Source organism: Prosopis cineraria, unplaced genomic scaffold, assembly GCF_029017545.1.
Source record: "Prosopis cineraria cultivar Desert tree isolate PC_DT_omini unplaced genomic scaffold, ASM2901754v1 PC4, whole genome shotgun sequence".
Classification (NCBI taxonomy): Eukaryota; Viridiplantae; Streptophyta; class Magnoliopsida; order Fabales; family Fabaceae; genus Prosopis; species Prosopis cineraria.
Window position 1 is genome coordinate 3,633,726 of NW_026555335.1, and position 19,353 is coordinate 3,653,078.

Sequence of the window (19,353 nt, forward strand, 5' to 3'; positions counted from 1 at the left end):
TGAATGAAGTTTCCTAGTTTTATTTCAAAAAATTTTGTGGTAATAATGAATAAAATTGTCCTTTAATAAAAAAAAATAGAAAGAGAAAGAGAGAAAGTAGGAGAGAGAGAATAATAAGTATTTTGGTCAAGATAGAATAAGAGCCAAGCTCCCGTTTGTTTAGAGTAAGTATATACCTCTAAATCCTCTATCACCTTGTCTTTCTAAGGTTTAAATGATTCAATTTCTGACCAATCTTTTTTTATAGGTTTAATTATGTCCCGATTTGATTTGTTATGCTGTCTCTTGACTTGAAGTGATAATCTTTTAATCTCTTTAATCAACAATATAAGCAATTGGACTTGGAAAAGAGGCCAATGAAAATGGTATTTATAAATTGATTGTGTTCTACGTTAAAAACTTAATTTGAGGAATAATTGAGCAAGCTTCAACTTCCATGTCATAACGGCATTAGATCCCACACCATTAAAGCTTCAATTAAGGCTATTTTAGATTCTTGAAATTATTGCATACTTAAGTTTAACAAAATTTAAGTGAAAAGCCTCAATATCTATAAACTCAAATTCACTGCATCCATGAGACTGGATTAAAGTAGTTCATCTGCAACTGTAACATGAACAATGGGGGCATTATTGTCATTGCATAATGTCGAACATTTCAGGAGGAAAATGCCATACCAAATACGACCGTTGGGCTTCAAATTTTGAATGCCTCTCAACGGTAAAGGCCCAAACAACTTTCAAAAGAAACACGAGAGAAATTCTCACGAGAAAGCACGCACCAGAACAGAGAAGCCATGAGAACCGTCCCTTCCCAATCGAAATCAAGCACTGGCAGTACTGCTTCATCGGCTATGGAAAACCACGACCGATCTTCGGAAAATCGAGACAGCTACTACTATCCGGATTGCCTCAAAGACGCCAATTGCGACTGTAAATTTTGCTTGGAAAGCTATGCCACTCTCGACCGAGTGCCTATGAGCATTCAGAAAAGCTCGCTCACCAAGCTTTCTGCTCCCCGACCTAATGTTGAGCATACCCCTATCTCTTTCGACGTTTCCATTTTGTCCACACCCACATCAAATGCTTCCCACATTTCGCCTTCCCCTGCCGTCAAATCTGACGCCAGAGTGAATTTGGACGAAAAAATGAAACATGAGAAGGAAAGAGAGCGGAATTTTTCTGGGGTTAAGCTCTTTAGGTTAGTTCTGGGTTTGTGCTTGCTTTTTTTTACGGTGGTTGTTTTTACCTTGGTTGTTTCTAGGATTTTTCAACCTGTTCTGTCGCCGGATGTAATGAAAAGAGTTGGCGAGAAATCATCGGTAGATCAGAATTTGAATGGAAAGTTTAGATTTTTGCAGAGAGAGCTGCAACATATTGTTATTGGAAAGGTTCAGAATTGCAGCTATGGTAATTCTTTATGGGAAATCAGCCAGGTATTATTCATCAGAATAGTTTTTTATTTTAATCTCAATGTCTTAAGGAACAGCGAGTTTCCTTCTAATTTAAGAAATGTGGCATTCTAAATCTATATGTTAAGAAGTAAGAAATTATAGCTGACCAACCACAAAAATTGCCTTTAGAACGGGGTTCTATTGAACTCGCGTTGTACACTGTACAAATCAGCAGCAGAGGAGGTGGCAATCTGGGGATGGCCTCTGCAGACAGCAGGATTACTCACAACCGGATTTTCTTCTCGAACATTCACTATCTTATCTGGAAGAGTTACGGAGGTAATCTCGATACTGTGCCTTTTCTGGATTCAATGTCAGTATGTGTGCTTCTTAATTGATAAATGATTTTGGTCAAACATATGCTATTGTTGCCTGAGTCTCCATTCATCGTTCAACAGTGGAATGCAGGACAAGTTGGCTTTTTGATTCGAAAAGCAAATGCTACTTGGGTACAGCCAAAATGGGGTGCCTCAGTAGTGCAATTAGACTCCAATACATGGGTTCTGGAGTACAAGAGGAGCTTTGTTTTTGATAACACAGGGTTGTTTTCAGCAGCATTAGAGTTCTTCAAGTACAGGATTTCAAGAGCGGCTGGAAAAGTGAAGAAGGACTTTTGGCTATATGCTGCTTTTCAAGACCATCGATATACTGATTTAACAGCAAATTATGGCGCCAAAATGCCGACCTGAAGCCAGAAACGGATAATGGCATATATTATATTCTCATTGCTTGTGAGATTACGCATAACAGATAGCCTGTAGTGGTTCAATTCTTTTCCCTCTTTCTTTTCATTTTTTTCCAAATTGCCTCTCGCTTTTAGATGTTCAAGTGTATATTTTGGCAATGAATACCCTAACTTGATTATTCTACTTTATGCTTCAAACTCAAATGATTGATTACTGCATAACAAGAATATGCACCTTAAAACTAAAGTCACTGAAATCACTGATGAAGAAATAACCTCAATATAGGAGTTGCAATGAGAAAGTTTTCTCCAAGCACTGAACAAAAACGCCGGCTTGCTTTTGGAGATGTGTGCACGCGCGCGTTATTATATATTATATAGTGGATTTAAGATCACAAAGTGAAATTATAGGTAGTTGTCATCAGGGTTTTAAAAACCGGACCGAACCGGCCGGTTGAACCGGGAACCGGCTCCTGGTCCGGTTCGGTCGACCCTTAAAAACCGGTCAGCAGAGAACCGGTCAACAACCGGTTAAACCGGTCGAAAACCGGACAAAAACCGGACCGGGTCTCGTGAAAGAACCGAAAAAAAATAAAAAAAAATAAAAAAATAAATTAAAATTAAAATTAAATTACATCTTTCTTGATATTTAAATGAAAAGCTTCAGTTATAATTAATATTAATTATGTATTTATCAATAAAAAAAATTATATTATCAAGCATCTATAATATATATTTGAAAAAAATGCATATTTAAATGTATTTTTTATTTAATTATGATATATAAATTAAAAATATATTAATTTAATATCAACCGGTTTGACCCCGGTTCGACCATGGTTCAACCAATGAAACGTGAACCAGTGCCTCGTCCGGTTCAATGATCAGTCCGGTTTTTAAAAACTTGGTTGTCATTTACTATTAATTCAGTTTAATAATAAAAATAAGTCACCAATAATCTTTACAAGAACAAATACCCCCTTTAAAATGGTGAAACCTAGTCCTATCTCTCACAACAATCTCTATCTGATATACCTTTGAAACTAACTTCATAAAGGTATGACAATCCTCGCATGTTCTAAGATTCTTAACTATACGAATGCATGACTCTTTTCTCCCACTAATGAGCCCATAGCAAAGTGCTAACTTTTCACTATGCCATAGTATTACGTCCTTCCTTTCTTCCTCTTCTATATCCACCAAAATGCCTGATGCACTTGGTGTGTAGCCAGCCAGCTTTAACAGACTCACTACCTCATCCAGCTTCTCATATATTTCATCAGCTTGTTTATGATATCTATCTGCCATTAAGAACTCATGCACCTTATTATTCATTTCAATCCTACTACATCCCTTCTCCTTAGAAATACCCTTACGTCTCATTAGTTTCCTGATCTGTCCAACATCTTCCCACCTTCTGTCTTTGGCATAAATGTTTGACAAAACTACAAGGGCCCCATCATGATCCGGATCTAGCTCAAGAAGTCGTTTAGCAGCATATTCTCCTAATTCAAGCTCACCGTGGACTTGACAAGCAGACATAAGGGATCCCCAAATTATAACATTGGGTGCTAAAGGCATTGTCTCAATCAGCTCAAGAGCATCTCTCAAGAGATTAGCTCTACAATAGAGATCAACCATGCAACCATAGTGCTCATGTTTGGGAGAGATGCCATAATCATTAATCATTGATGAAAAGATTTGCCGGGCCTCTTCAACTAATCCTGCATGACTGCAAGCATAAAGGACGCCTACAAATGTAACCCAATTGGGCTCAATGTTTTCTTCCCTCATTCTGTGGAAAAGGTTTAAGGCATTATTAGCATCCCCATGCAAGGCAAAAGCATTGATCATACTGGAAAATGATATCACATTTTTTCTCCGCATATTCTCAAATAACTCTCTTGCTCCAAGCAAGCTCCCACATTTGGCATACATATCTATCAATGCGTTATTGACTGATAGAGCTTTTCCAAAGCCATTCCTATCTGCGTATAAATGAATCCATTTAGCTTGATCCAGTGCGCCAAGATGAGCACATGCAGAAATGACACTCAGCATTGTGATATGGTCAGGTATAATTCCCCGTTGCTGCATTTCATTAAACAAGTTAAGAGCCTCTTGAGGCTGATCACTTTCAGCATAACCAGATATCATTGCGCTCCAACACACCAAGTCCTTTTCAATCATTTGGTCAAATATCGCGCGAGCATGTTCAACCATTCCATGTTTTGCATACCCTGAAACCATTGCAGTTGAAACAACCAAGTGTGTTGATGAGAGTTTATCATAGAGTTGCTGAGCCAAATCCATTGCACCACAATTTGCATACATGTTGACAAGTGCACTCTGTAAATGAGAGTCAACAACAAGATCGTTATCCCTAATGAACTCATGGATTGTTTTGCCATAGCTCAAATTTCCAGCATGACCACAAGCAGAAAGTACACTGCAAAGAATTATCTCATCTGGCTCCATACCAGAGCTTTTCATGTCTTCATAGAGCTCTAGTACATGATCAGAAAGACCACTCTGGCAATACCTATTACAACCAAAGATCTTTAGGTTAATTCATGCCATGGCTGGAACAGTGTAGAGAAAGAAGTGGCATGTTGTGAAACTTAATGCGAATTGAAAACAACATAAAATATTAACCAAAAAACGGAGCAAGAAAATATAAGGAAATAACTAGAAACAATCTTCTCTACGAATAATTAACAAAATACAAAAGGGGTGAAGTTCTCGCAAATGAAAACGCAACGTATTAAGCCATACCCGTCTATCATAATATTCCATGTCACAATATCCCGGTGAGACATTTTGTCGAACAGCAAACGTGCATCTACAATCCGCCCACATGCCGCATACATTCCAATCAGCCCTGTCTGAATGAATGGATCAGAATCAAAACCCAACTTTGAAGCAAGCCCATGAATCTCCAATCCCTCATTCAAGGCAGAAGCTTTTGAAACCCCTTTCAACAGTGGTGGGAAGCTAAACCTGTCTAAATTCGACCCATCTCTCCTCATCTTCTCATACACCAAAAGGGTCTTTTCCGGCTTGGAACCGCGAGAAAATTCACCCAAGACTCTGTTACAAAAACGGGCTTCTGGGTTTCGAATTTGGCAGAAGACAGAGAGGGCATAGTCGAGTCCGGAGGAGGACAGGGTACAAGAGGAAAGGACAAGCTTGAGAAGGAGGGAATTTGAGCGATCAAATCTAGACTTGAGGATTTGAGCATGAATCTGTTTGAGGTGTGTAAGAGTTGTGGAGGAAGCGAGCGCTACTAACAGAGAGTTGTGCCAAACAGAGTATGGTTTTGGGTTGGGAGGAAGAGCTAAAGTGGCATGAGTGAGGCTGGACATGGTTGCTGGTTAGCAAACAAGAAATGGAGGAAAAGCAGCAGAATTAGAGCTCTTTTATGTCTATATCCACGAGCATCTCGATGAGAGTTCGAATCGGATCAGAGAGAGTGAGTGAGTGAGGAAGGCAAGCATTGCGAGTCTTTCAACGTCCGATACTCTGATTTGTCATGTGACTGGACTGACGGAGCTGATTATCTCCTGGCAGGCTGGCATCATGCATGGATGAATGAATGGTAATATGATAATATCCAGGGCGACTGGGGAAATTAGATTTTGGGTTTAGGACTGAAATACTGTGAAATTATAGTTGAAGATTTTCGCTTGTTAAGGTACAGGCTTGAAATATCACAATTCATCTTTTTAATGTTAATAAAAGAGATTGAACACAAATTATTTAACCAATAAATTTAGGTGTAAAAATGACAAAGGTGCCTTTTAAATTTTGACTCTGGATATTATGTTCTAAATTTTAAGATCAAATATTTGAGAAACTTGTTTAGTCAATATGTTTAGATGCAAGAATTTCATAGTTACTTTCCAAAATTTGATATTCAGATGTGATAATTTGTTGTTTCTTTTTATAAGACGGAAAGTATAACGCATTGTTTATATTACAGGAAAAAAAAAACGTTATTTATATAAGGTGTAAGGATTGGACATTCCCTTCCCAAATAATTTTTTGAGTAGAAAGGAAATTTTATTAGTGCAAACTATACAGCGCTTCAAGCAAAGCAAAAGGAAAAGCAAAATTATTAGAATTCTATAAGTGGAGTTAAGTTCTGATGATATGATCAATTAAAACTTTAACATTAGATAAAATGCTATCAACAGTAAAGGTTTCTTCAGGGAAAAAAATGTGATGGTTCTTGACTTCCCATAATTTCCAGTACAAAATGCCAACTTCAATTTTTCAAGAAAAATCAATACGAGAGTCTGATCTAAATTCTACTATGAAAGATTAAAAAATAATCAATTAGCACATAAGCTTATTTACTCACTCGCGCTCTAATATCGAGTTAGAGAAGTCTTTTTTATTTAAATTGAAACTGAAATATACATTAATTAAACAAGTCATAAGCAGTCAAAAGTCTTGGGGGAGTTTCCATTATGGCGAACGGTCAAAGCCGTAAAAACTAACAGCGAGAGAACATAACCAAATAATGAGTGTACAGATTTTTCTCTCCAATCAAATGATTAAACTGAAGAGACTAATGTCTATAAACCGACATGCGTGCAACTACTACAATATCTCTAAATGGGCGATTATCCTCGCAGCGTCTTTGAATCAGATTAACGGCAGCCATGCAATCAGAGTGAATGGCCACCTTTCTCTAGCCGTGTGTCCTGCATAAATCTATAATAACTATAATCTCTGCAAGGTGGGACATTGATAATCTTGTTGCTAAACTCCTCCTTCCAAATTCCATGCTTATCCTGTATGACTCATGACTCATCCACTTCCACTATGTCCATCAAGCCTAGTTAGAGAAGTTCTTCCCCCCCGGGGGGAATAGCCTAGTTAGAGAAGTTTGCCTTGCTTTAAGTGTAATATTTTAATTTCTATATTTTTTTATTTAAACTAATTGTATTAACTAGACACATCAATGTGTGCAATTAATAAAAATAATTAAATGAGTCTGTATTTTTAGTTAAAAACAATTTCTTATAAAATAATTAACTTAAATTATTTGTTTAATTTGTAAAAATTAATTAGCTAGCTTTTTACATTTATGATAAAAATAATAATAAATATTGATCATGAGTTATAAATTATGGCCTTCAATAAAAAAGTGTTAGGTATTTTTAACTGAATCTCACCTTTATAAATTAGTTAAATGTCTTTCGATTGATATTATTTTTTTATATTATTTTTATTTAATAGGGTATTTCACTTAAAATAAATATGAAATAATTTATTTATTAAAGGCATTTAAAAAAAATATTAATTATATTTTGAAACATTGCAAATATCTAAAATTTTTGCATGGAAGGAGTATAATTGTTTACCATAAATTTTTTAACTCACCTTCACTATTTAAAAAGTTATCTAACTCATATTTAATTTTAATTCATAAAATATTGATATAGCTCACCTTTCAAATTTAAGGTAAAGAATGTTATGCACATAAGGTTTTTTTTTGCTTTTGGCCCACAAGATCTTTTTATAAACTCAAAATTTATCATCTCGTACGTGATATTTGGGCTTTAAAGAAAGAATTAAAACGGACAACCAAACAGAAGCAGCAACCTACGGAGCTGTGGAGCGATTCAGGATAAAGCAAACTGTAAACGCGAATTGAGAATATCATTGTGGAGCCGCAAGCAAAGGAGATTAATATGGGTGACGCATTGTTCATGCTGGAGCAAGCTCTTAACTCCAAACGGGTACATTCACTTTAGGGCTCTCTTCTCGAGATTTTGCTATGATCCAGCTTCAAATTATCACCCCCAAATTCTTGATTCTTGGCGCCTTTTGTCATGCTTATTAGCAATTCTATTTGTTATTGCTATTGCTGCAAGTATTGGCAATTTAGGAGTATTTGTTTTACTCTATGGCAATCAGTTGATTCAGAACTGGACTGTTTCCCCGTATGTTGTAATTGAATGGTGAACGGTAATCATAGGAAGACATATTCTTTCAAATGATTTTACATGTGTGTTGAAAATTATGAGTGCTTGTGAATGCTAAGGAGAAGACGTGAAAATTCCATGTAGCTGGTCTTGATGTTGTTGCTATTACTTGTATACCCAACACTACGTCTTTTTTATTTTTCAGGAGAAATTGACACCTCAGGAAGCTGATATTCTCTCTTCATGCAAAACTAAAGCTCTTGAGAATTTCACTGATAGTGCAATTATGGCTGGTACAGTTGCATGGTCAGGTCAGTGACTCCAACTCTTGAATGCCCCCCTTTTCTGTGTGGAAGAGTGACTTGAGATTTGTACTGGTGCTTATCTGCAACAACATTACATGCATATAGGAGTATTATCTGCTAAAGATTTATTATGCTCCAATATTTCATCCATTCTTTGCTGTGTGCTTTTTGTTAACATTCCTTAATCATGGTTAATGTTTAGCTGATTATCGATTTCGTAAATTTTGAATCCCAACACATATGCTTACTCTTATTTGTAATAACATTACATTTAAATAGGAGAACTATCTGCTCAACAGCTCAAGATTCGTTGTTCTTTAATTTTGCAACACCCTATTCCAAGGTCTGGTCTGCAAAAACATTACTGAATCTGTTCAACATACAGCGGATGATCAAAGTTTTTAACTTCTAATGTGTTTTTTTAGTTCTTTTCTGTATGTGATTCTTTCATGTATCCTGATTACAACAAATCCTTCATGGCAGCAACTTGGAAACTCAAGAGATCATTTCGAGTCAACCTTGCAGCTGGTAAAATTTAATATCTCTATTGGTTGGCCAAATAAAAAAGAGATTAATATCTCTATTACCTTTCACTTGTGATCATTTCTGGTATCATTATGCCCCTGAGATTTTACCCCCTTTACCTTGTTTTTTGTGTTGTAATTTTTCAGGGGCTGCTGCTTTCTTTGGGTTGAGGAGATTGTTTAGATCCTTGGATTCCTCCATAGATTATATTCTTCAACTGGATGGAAGTAGAATGCAGCAGGAGTTAGCAGATATGTAAGTCTTCTCACATGCCAATTCTTAAAACTCACCTTTTCCTGTTTGTACAATATTCCGTAGTAGTAAGATGTTCTTTGGTATTCGTAAATAGACATTTGAATGAGTGCTTGCTGTCATAAGTTATCTGGGAGACCTAGGCAACGCTGGCTTTAGTTTTTAAGCATTTAGTGAATTGAGAATTGAATTTACAATATCTTCTGGATACAATCGTCTAATGTAATTATGAAGGTAGAGATATTTGAAAAGTAGCCAGTGAAAAAATATTGAGCTACTACAGTCATATTTATAGTCATACGTACAAGACAAAGGAGTGATGAGTATTAATTACACATTGATCTTCTAACCCAATTCTAGTTAGTCCTAGTAATTAATGTGTCCCAAGCCAGAATCACAGCAAAGGACAATAAATAAGACAGCAACAGCAATAAATATGAGAGGAAAATACTTAGGTTTTGACGTTAATGAGATGAATAAACCTAATCAGATTTTCAAGGAGACTTTGATTCTGGCCCAAAACCCTATTTCCTCTAAAAGATAACAATAACACCAGTAACACAGATTACAAGCTTCAAAACAAGAGTGTCACTCCCACTGGCATTCAAAGGCCGGTCTCTCCTCACAATTCCATTCTCATTCTTCTTGGCCCTCCCTTCCTAAGCAAAAGACTACTAATACTTTTATTGTGGTTGACACACAACTCATACTACCCAAAAAATCCTAATCATTACGAAAGATCACAAACTACTGTTCCTTATGGCTAGGGACCGAAGGATAAGCTTCTGGACCAGTTAAAGTATTTCCATTAGAGTTATTCTTCCCCTTTGACTTCCTCTGATATGTCGTAGGAAAATAATGGGCCCTATCAATAACCCAATTCTAACCCTTTCAAGTTGGTGTGTATAGATCATATGTACCAAGCTTGTTACAAATGTACTTTATTCGAGGACCCTGGAGAGCTTTAGTTGATATGTCTGCTAGTTCATTAGAGTTAACATATTTCGTAGCAAGGTATCCTGATCAAATCTTTTCTCATACAAAATGACAATCTATTTCAATGTGTTTGGTCCTTTCATGAAATATTGGATTTGAGTTGATATGTACTGCAGCCTAATTGTCACCAATCAAATCCATTCTGGTAATATTCCCACATTTCAATTCTTGAAGAAGCTGTTTTAACCAGATAAGCTCATATGTAGCTAAGGCCATGGCACAATATTCTATTTCAACACTAGGCCTTGCAACATTCTGTTTCTTGCTCTTTCAAGAAATTAAGTTTCCACCAATAAACACACAATATCCTGAAGTAGAGTGTTGATCAATTAGGCATCCATCCTAGTTTGCATCACTATACCTAATAACTTGAGTATCATCCTTATCACTATAACCTTAGCCAATAATTTGAAAATTTCCTGTCTTAATATAAGAGTCCTTGACTCAGGGGAACCCTTGATGTATCTAAGGATGCAAACAGTAGCTTCCTAATGGCTGTCACATGGAGATTTTAAAGAGTGACTGACCACACTTACAGGAAAAGAGATATCAGGATGAGTGAGAGTAAGGTGGTTGAGTTTTCCAACCCATCTTCAAAGTCTTTCTAGATTTGCAAGTGGCTCCCTCTGTTGTGGTAGCAGTTTGACATTTGGATCCATAGGAGTATCAACCAGTTGAAAGTCCAACATCCCTATCTCTTTTAGAATATCAAGAGCATACTTCTGTTGTGCTATAACAGCTCTATATGATGATTGAGCTACCTCAATATCTAAGAAGTACTTGAGATTGCCCAAATCTTTCATTTGAAAGGATGTCATTAAATGATGTTTGAGTTTAGAGATCTTTTCCCAATCATTGACTGTAATAACAATGTCATCCACATAAACAACCAGATGATGAGTGATGATAAAAAACAGAGTGATCTGCAGCACTGCAAATCATCCCAAATTCCTGTAGGATCGTATTGAATCTATTGAACCATGCTCGAGGAGATTGTTTTAGAACATAAAGGGATCTACATGTTGTACAAACTTTCTAGACTCTCCCTTAGCAGCAAAACCAAGGCGTTGTTCCATATACACCTCTTCCTCAAGTTTTCCATGGAGAAAAGCATTTTTGATATCAAGCTAGAAAAGAATCCAGTGATTGATGGCTTCAATAGCCAAGAGTAAGTAGACAAACGCAATTTTGGCAACTGGAGAAAAGGTGTTGTCATAGGCAACACCAAAGATTTGAGTATAGCATTTGGCAACTAAACGTGCCTTCAATCGATTGATAGATTCATTAGGAGCAAACTTGATGGTAAACACCTATCGACAACCAACTAGAGATTGTCCTTTAGGTAAAGCAATGAGATTTCGAGTATGATTAGTATGGAGAGTTGCCATTTCATCAAGCATTACCTGCTGCGACCCAGGATGTGAAAATGCTTCATTGACATTCCTAGGAATGGTAATAGAATCCAAAGAAGATACAAAAACAATATATGATAGAGATAAATGATGATAGCTCTAGAAATTATAAATAAGATGGCGATTATGAGTAGAATGAATACCCTTAAACGAAGATCAATAAGAGCATCATTAGGAGGAAGCAAGACCTGAGCAGGGGCCAATGCTAGAGTAGGGCCAAGTCAATCGGTAAATTACTATGGCTAGTCGTTGAGGGAAGGTGAGAGTGGCGTTGGTATGTTTGAGTGATGGGAGGTTTGTCAATTATGGGTGGATCAAGGTAAGGAAGAGAAAGGACTTAAAACACAAATTGTTCAAAATCAAAGGAGAGAAAATAAGGAGAGTTTTCAAAGGTGACATAAGCAAAGACAGAGTAGTTGTTGGTGGCAAGGGAGAAACACCGATAGTCTTTTTGGACTCGAGAGTACCTAAGGAAAACACATTTGATGGCTTTGGCTACAAGCTTATCCTTGCTAAGAGTTAAATCATGGACAAAACATGTACACCTTAAAACATGAGGAGGAAGTGAATGAAGAGATGTGGAAGGAAATTAAATGGAGTGAGAATCTCGTCATGCAAAACAAAAGAGGGCATGCAATTAATCAAATAACAAGCAACAGGATTACCAATATAATTAGTAGAGGCAACATGTGATCGTTTATTGGCCAAGAAACAGAGGTACTCTTCATAGTCGACTTCGGTCAAGAGTAAGGAAGCAAGTGACTGCCTATCAGTGAGTGTAGAAGAGACATTAGACATTTGAACAACATTGGCAGTTCAAGGAGGTCTCCTATAAAGGCTTTAACAACAATCTTGACCATGACTCAATTTGTTATAATAAGTGCATTAAGAACATTTTCGAGGATAATTATGTCCACCCTTACTTTGTGAGAGACTAGAACTGAAGCATTCTAAATAGTTTCTGTAGAAGCCACATTGTTGAAGGAGACTTGCATAAGATGAGCAAGGACATTATCTAGTGTAGGAAGAGATGATCCGCCAAGAGTTTGATCTTGAAGATGAATAAGAGCAGGACGGAGATTAGATAAAGTGAGAATGATGAAAAGTTTGTCCCACTCTTTTTCTTGGACATCAAAAATAGCAAGCATGAGAGATCTAAATTCTTGGTGTAGGGACTCAATGTGGCCAACATAGGTAGTATCATCCATATCTTCCTGTTTCAGACTAACAAGAGTATTAATCACATCATAATAATGATGAGTATCATTACTATATAAGGAGGCAGCCTTGCTGCAAACATCAAAGCAAGTGTCAAAAGACTAGTAAAGAGGAAGTAACTTAGGATCAATGGAATTCCACAGCAAGGAGCATAGCTGAGCATCCATCTTTACCCAGGCTGAGCCTTGGAAATATCTGTATCCCTCTTTGTCAAATGGTCCTAATGACCTTATCCCTTGAACCAAAGATGAACTGAAGCAGCCCACAACTTGCAATTTGAAGGCCCTCATAACTTTTCAATATTGATAACAGGAGTGCCACTAAAAGCAGAAGAGAGGGAACTGGGTTTTGAATGTGAGGCAGACATTACTGAAGCACTGCCTGAAAGGAGCAATTAAAAATATGGAAAAAGCAACAGAGTGGAAAACGAAGGAGCACACCTTGTGATCAAAGAGACAAGACCATGGCGAGCATAGTGGAACAAACGGTGAAGGAGATTACAGCAAGACGTGCAGACATGCACTGGCAAAGCAATACTGGGCAGAAAAATGGGGACGGCATGTGGGAGCGATTGCAACGGTGGGTGGCAATTGGACTCCAAGCTCTAATTGGTCAGCAGCTTCCAAACACAGTGGCGAGGCATGTGTTGATGGCAGAGCTTCTGATGGTGGTAGGTCTGAATGCATAGTGACTCTTATATTCTTGAAAGAAGGAAGGGGTTGGAAGGAAACACAACCCTAAAAAGATTAAGAAAGGTGCTTCTGAACTCTAATATCATATGAAGGGAGAGATATTTGAAAAGTAGCCGGTGAAAAAAATACTGAACTACTACTGTCACATTTACAGTCATATGTACAAGATAGAGGAGTTATGAGTGTTAATTACACATTGATCTTCTAACCTAATTCCTAGTAAATACAATACTACTAATTCTTAACAGTAATGATAAGATCAATTCTATCTGAATTGATGTAGCTTATTAATTGCAAATAGTTCATAGTAGATTATGATTCTCTTGTTGGTTGCTGGTAGGAGCATATTCATTCTTCAAGTAATATTTTATTTTCCCCTCATTCACGTTAAAGTGAAATGCAGCAATGACAAGTCCTAACAAGATGGCTATGCACTGAAAATAAATTACATCAATAGCTAGGCAATGCATTTCCCGTATGAAGAAAAATTCTTACTTCATCGCTTCATTTTCCCCTCATTTTTATGCTTCACAATTTCATTGATAAAGATCAAAATTGCTCGCATCTACTTTCAATTTCCATGTCGTCTTGCTATTTTATCAATTTTTCACTCTGCATTCGTAGGCATAATATTAGCGCTATTAGAAGAGTGAAAATACATTCTGATCCTTCAAAGGTACAACTTGTCTGAATTATGTCCCTCAAACTTCAAATGTCTGAATCTGATCTGCATGTTAAGCTCCGTTAGAACTTTAGTGAACCAAATTAAGACAAGGTATGTCTTTGGAGAACTAGATTATCAATGGACTCTTCTTAAAAAGATCAATAGATTACTTATTTTGCATTTGAATATAGGGACAGTGCTCAAGATGGTCGCTAGCATTTTAAAATTTACTATGTTTTAAACACGATGTCAAAATTTCATTTATTTTGAGTTTATTATTGTATTTGATCCCAGTTTTCTACCATATAGGAAATATGCATATGAAAACTATAAATTGTGCTACATCTGTTATGTATTATATAACAAGAATAGAAGTTTTTTATTCTGAGGGGCCATCACAGCACAAATTGAATGACAAGAAAAGTGAACGCCAGGACTTTCACTGATAAACGAATATGACAAATACTTGTTATATTTCTGCTCAATGGAAGACTGATTACTGAAAACCCGCCTAGCATTAGCATGTCGTTACTGTGCTTCAAAATCGTTACTATAATGTCCTCTTTAAAGCATGTACCTCTCTATAGCTGTTTGGGTTCAGATTACTGTATCATTGACTGCATTTATAGTCTGAAAGTCACCCATCGGAGGGAGGCAAGCAGGAGGAGAAATTTGTTTTTGTTCGGTAGCTGGTTTCTCTCATATATTGCACTTGCTTTTATCCACTTGCATTCTATTTTTACCTGTATATTATTTTCAAATGACAGATTGGTGACACGGTTTCAGAATGATCCTTCAAAAATGCAACTTGTCTCCAAGCATTTTTATACGGAGAGAGTATATGATGATTCAACCTCTAATCACCCTAAATTAAGATGGCGATATCGGAATTCCTATAGCGATATTCATGTCAATGGTCAAAGGAAACTTGATTATGACTTTTCTGATAGTTCCTTTGCTGACTCTTATGATGACTCAAAAAATAGTTCCCAAGGCAGCTCCGAGGAAGCCTTTGACAGCGCAAAAACCAAACGTGACACCAAGCATATTTTTGTGAGTTTTCTTATATTGCTTCTGAATTAGATGGTATCATACTTCTGATGGAGTTCTGCCTTTAGTTAAGGATCTTAGGGCTTGGACAGTGGCAGAACCAGGGGGAAGTTGTCACCCTGCCCACTTATACAAGGGCAAAGGTTTTGTTTAGCGCTTGAGCCCCATTGTGAAACCCCTCGGCGGTTACTTGGATGCCAAGACGTACATTAATGGAATTGATCTCTTGCTGTGCTTTGCCAAATAATTAGATCAAATTGATGCAGAAGTAATGTGATGGATTGGGAAAACTTCTCGTCAGTTTCAGTCATTTGTCATTACCATACACTTGAAATTCTTCATGAAACATATATATTTAAACATCTATATATGATATAAAAATATAATTAGTTACCCTATTCATAAGCCACAAACATTGTAATGCAAATGAGACCCACACTTGTTTTTAGTAAATATGGTATTCCCATGCATGTCTTTTACGCTATCATAATTTCATTTCAATGAAACTATATTTTTAGGACCTTTTTTTTTTCTCCCCAAATTTGAGCGTTTGAATGAATCTCCTTTTCATCAATCTTTCATTGCAGATAAACCCTGTTCTTGATAGGGAGGAAGAGACACATCCTCTTGACTATCTTTTCGCTGTTGATAGTCCAGTGGAAGAGATTCATCATTCTAGTGCCCCAAATAAACCAGCAGAGATACCGAATCGTGCCCATAGAAGATCTCACCGTAGGCATCGGATGCGTCGTCATCAAGATCTTTCCAACTCTAAAGTATGAACCTTGCAACAGCTGGTTAACTGTTGACTGACAAATCAACAATCGATGAGTTGAGATATAAAGATTATGCAACTGTATAATCTTGGTCGGGGGAAGATAACATAGAGATTACTTAGCATCAGTCTTTCGGTAAGTTTTGCCTTTTTTTTTTCTCTCTCCTGTTGTTGCTTTGCGTTGTTCGAGAAGGAAAAACCTTGCATAATCTGGTAAAATGAAGTTATTATTTAAATTGTTCTTTTTTCTTCAAGAGAAGCAACCAAGTTAGGCTGTCTTCTTTTTTTTGACCTATATTATTTAACCTGTCTTCACGAGGAAGAGGGTTCTGCACACATCACACCTTCACACACAATACTGTTTTCCCCTTAGCCGCATAAGGATTCAATCCTGGAACCTCTTGCCTCAGGGAATAAGAATCATGTTACTTGAACTACAACTCTTGAATGTTAGGCTTTCCTTTTTAATGTAAGAGAAGAGGCAAAAAGAAAAAGGTTTTTTTAAGGACAATCGCTCAATCAAACGTCATTATTTATGTCAATTAGCCTCAATTATTTTCATAAATCAAATATCGAAAACAAAACAATTATTGGAATTTCTTATTAAACTTAAACTACTATATTGTAGTACATCTTTTGAAACTCCATTTTAAAATAAGAAGAAAGAAAAAGTCATTTCAAATAGAGTAAAATTATAAATTTAATTATGAATTATTTTTCACAAAACATTAGGTAGGGTAGCTTATGTTATCGGGTGGTGCAAAAAATCATTAATTATTTAAAACAAAGTGCCCAACACCTGTTGTTAAGTTTGACCAAACGGATATTAATTCCTTTATGAGCCCAACTCAAGTTTCACTGTACTTTCTCCCCCTCTCTAGATCTCATCTTCTCTCTTAATTCGTCACCTTCCTCGTCTACCTCAGGAGGAGTGGAAGGTCCCAGAGAATTAGGAAATTGTTCACGAAAAAGGAGAAGGATTGTGGAAGAAGCGTTAATGGCAGATTTGATGAGAAAAGAGATATGTGGGCGGGCAATCACGAAGGCGTTTCTAGGTCTACATCTCCTTATAGATTTAGGAAAGACAGTGTATTCGGATCTGAAGATGGTGGTGATTTGATCTCATTGGGCGCTATGAGCTTTATTTCTGCGATGAGAAGCTTCGTCATGAATGATAGTTTGCTCCTAGATTTTAGAGGAAGAAGTGGTTACAATGAAGCAAAATTCAGACGGAGTGGGTTTGACGAGAAGAAGAGATTAATTCATGGACATTGATGGAGGATTCTACAATATAAACAGGCGTGTTTTCATTGAGAGAGTGTGATTTCAAAGGCATCGATGAGTCAAGATTCATCGACTTGACGCTTGATTATTTTTCTTCAAAATCAAAACCAACGTATCCATCTGCAAAACTAGGTGATAGACTATCTACATTTGGGAGCACAGTATGTGGGAATTTCAGGGGCAACGAAGGAGATGGAGATTTAAGCAATGTAGGATCATTGTAAATGACCGAGGAATCAAGAGAGGAAGAAGAAGCATGAAGAGCTGGGGATGGATTTTTAGGCACCATGGAATGGAAAGAAAAAGGACAAGAAGATCTCATGTTCAAAACATGATAATACAATATTAATCGCAAAGTATCAATCAATCAATTAAGCAAGAATTGATGTCTTCACCATCATTCCTCTCATCCTTGCCTTCCTCTACATCTGTTGGAAGAAGACGAAGTTGAAGAGAACGTGGAGAATGTGGATCCACAAATTTGAGTTAACGAAGGTCAGCAACAATGGACAGAATGTTGCATATGCTCCGTTTTTTAATAATTGATGATCTTTTTGCACCAATTTATAGTATGGGATATTCACTATTCTCTAAAAAATGATTCATGACTAAATTTTTACATTTACCCTTTCAAATAAAATAGTATTAAAAAACTAAATATAATGAATTAACAGCAAGTGAAAATAAATAAATAAAAATAAAAATTTAATATTCATGTTGTGGGATGAACTACATGTACAATACTTTGATACGAGTTAGTGGCTGCGCCTGTGATGTATAAAAAGTTTTTATGCTTTCAACTCCTAATACTTTTTTAAAAAAACTAAATTTTGAAAAACAGAAATTAACTAAAGAAAAAGTTTACAATAATTTAAATAAAGAATAATTATACGTGTACGTATTCATAAACAACTAATATATTTTGATGCATATAAGAGATTGTAACTTAAACCATTTTTTAAAAATTATATCCATTTTTCTAACATTTAAACCAAATAAAATATGTAGATAAATAATTAAATATTAAACAAATGAAAAATTAAGTCCTCTCAAATAATCGCCATCAAGATCTCCGTTGAGTAAAGGATGTGATGGAGATAGATAAGCAAGCAATTTTTCCCATTTTTGTATCTAAGTATAATTTAACAATGGTGTCGATAACATCATATTGATTGGTATAATTATTTGTTTTTCTTCTTTTTGTTTTTTTGGAAATGACAGTGACAATGGACGCACAATACCTTTTTGTCTTTAATTCCTAAAATAGGGAAACCCTCTTGTCTTCATCACATGCAGAAAAAATGATTTTTTTTTAGAGAAAAATGATAGAGCATCATACGTTTTATATGTTAAAATTTTTAATTTTAAAATTATTTTCAAAAAATTAGAAGAAATATATTAACTGAAATCTTAAGTTGTGGTTTTCTACATGATTTTATTTTTTGACTTTCGTGTCTTTGGTTTTTAAAATAATTTAAAATTTTTAAAGAATTTAATATAAAATATATTTAATCCAAGATTCTCCTTCACAATTTTTCGTAAAATTGGAGTCACTTTTTCACTTCTTTTGGGAAGTTTCACATCGCCTTCATTCTATGTCTCTATACGTAAATCCAATTTGTAATCTGATCTTCATTGTATGATAAATAATACTATTCTTATTACGAAAATTATGACAAAAAGGGAAATTAATAATTATATTCATAATGAAAAATAGGTCCTGGTCATCATAGTTTGAAACATCATAAGAAGGTGAGAATGATATCAGAAGTTGTTGCATCTTTTGTTTTTTATTTCATAATACAAACTCATTTACGTGTAAGTTTCCGTTTCATGTGGTACGCGTAATACAACGGTAATATTCAAGCAAGGAACCGTGTTGTTGTGGACTTTTAGCATTAATAATTGACAAAATATCAACCAATGACCGTTAAAAGAAATTTATATCAATTAAGGATTAATAAATTTTAAAATTATATTACAATTTTTGGTCTTTAATTGATATTAATTTTTATATAAAATCACCAAATTGCCCTTGAAGTTTAAAATGAAAAAAAAAAAAAATTCACTCCTCATTGTCGCCACCACCAACCGATCATCAGAGCT

At 35.8% G+C, this 19,353-nt stretch overlaps 3 protein-coding genes across 5 annotated transcripts; 2 read left to right on the top strand and 1 right to left on the bottom strand.

Moving 5' to 3' along the window:
• Positions 1–733: 733 nt before the first annotated feature.
• Positions 734–2,336, top strand: LOC129309927 (uncharacterized). 2 transcript variants are annotated; one of them, XM_054951696.1, is made up of 3 exons: positions 734–1,435; positions 1,583–1,732; positions 1,852–2,336. In XM_054951696.1, the coding sequence occupies exons 1-3, from the start codon at positions 797–799 to the stop codon at positions 2,140–2,142; spliced, it is 1,080 nt and encodes a 359-aa protein (XP_054807671.1). In that variant the 5' UTR covers positions 734–796; the 3' UTR covers positions 2,143–2,336. The 2 variants fall into 2 exon arrangements, with proteins under 2 accessions (XP_054807671.1, XP_054807672.1); XM_054951697.1 differs by having other exon boundaries at positions 1,862–1,999.
• A 716-nt stretch (positions 2,337–3,052) lies between these two features.
• On the bottom strand, positions 3,053–5,794 carry LOC129309290 (pentatricopeptide repeat-containing protein At4g14820). Its single transcript, XM_054950805.1, has 2 exons — positions 4,914–5,794; positions 3,053–4,680 (listed from the first exon to the last, which is right to left on the bottom strand). The coding sequence occupies exons 1-2, from the start codon at positions 5,501–5,503 to the stop codon at positions 3,087–3,089; spliced, it is 2,184 nt and encodes a 727-aa protein (XP_054806780.1). The 5' UTR covers positions 5,504–5,794; the 3' UTR covers positions 3,053–3,086.
• Positions 5,795–7,698: 1,904 nt separating this feature from the next.
• LOC129310078 (uncharacterized) lies at positions 7,699–17,832 on the top strand. Of its 2 annotated transcripts, XR_008593013.1 has the most exons (7): positions 7,699–7,888; positions 8,280–8,385; positions 8,863–8,907; positions 9,051–9,159; positions 14,906–15,191; positions 15,776–16,099; positions 16,890–17,832. XR_008593013.1 is itself a non-coding variant. In XM_054951918.1 (6 exons), exons 1-6 carry the CDS (start codon positions 7,841–7,843, stop codon positions 15,968–15,970), a joined length of 789 nt encoding a protein of 262 aa, XP_054807893.1. In that variant the 5' UTR covers positions 7,699–7,840; the 3' UTR covers positions 15,971–16,240. The 2 variants fall into 2 exon arrangements, 1 of the variants encoding a protein (XP_054807893.1); XM_054951918.1 differs by lacking the exon at positions 16,890–17,832 and having other exon boundaries at positions 15,776–16,240.
• Positions 17,833–19,353: the final 1,521 nt, after the last annotated feature.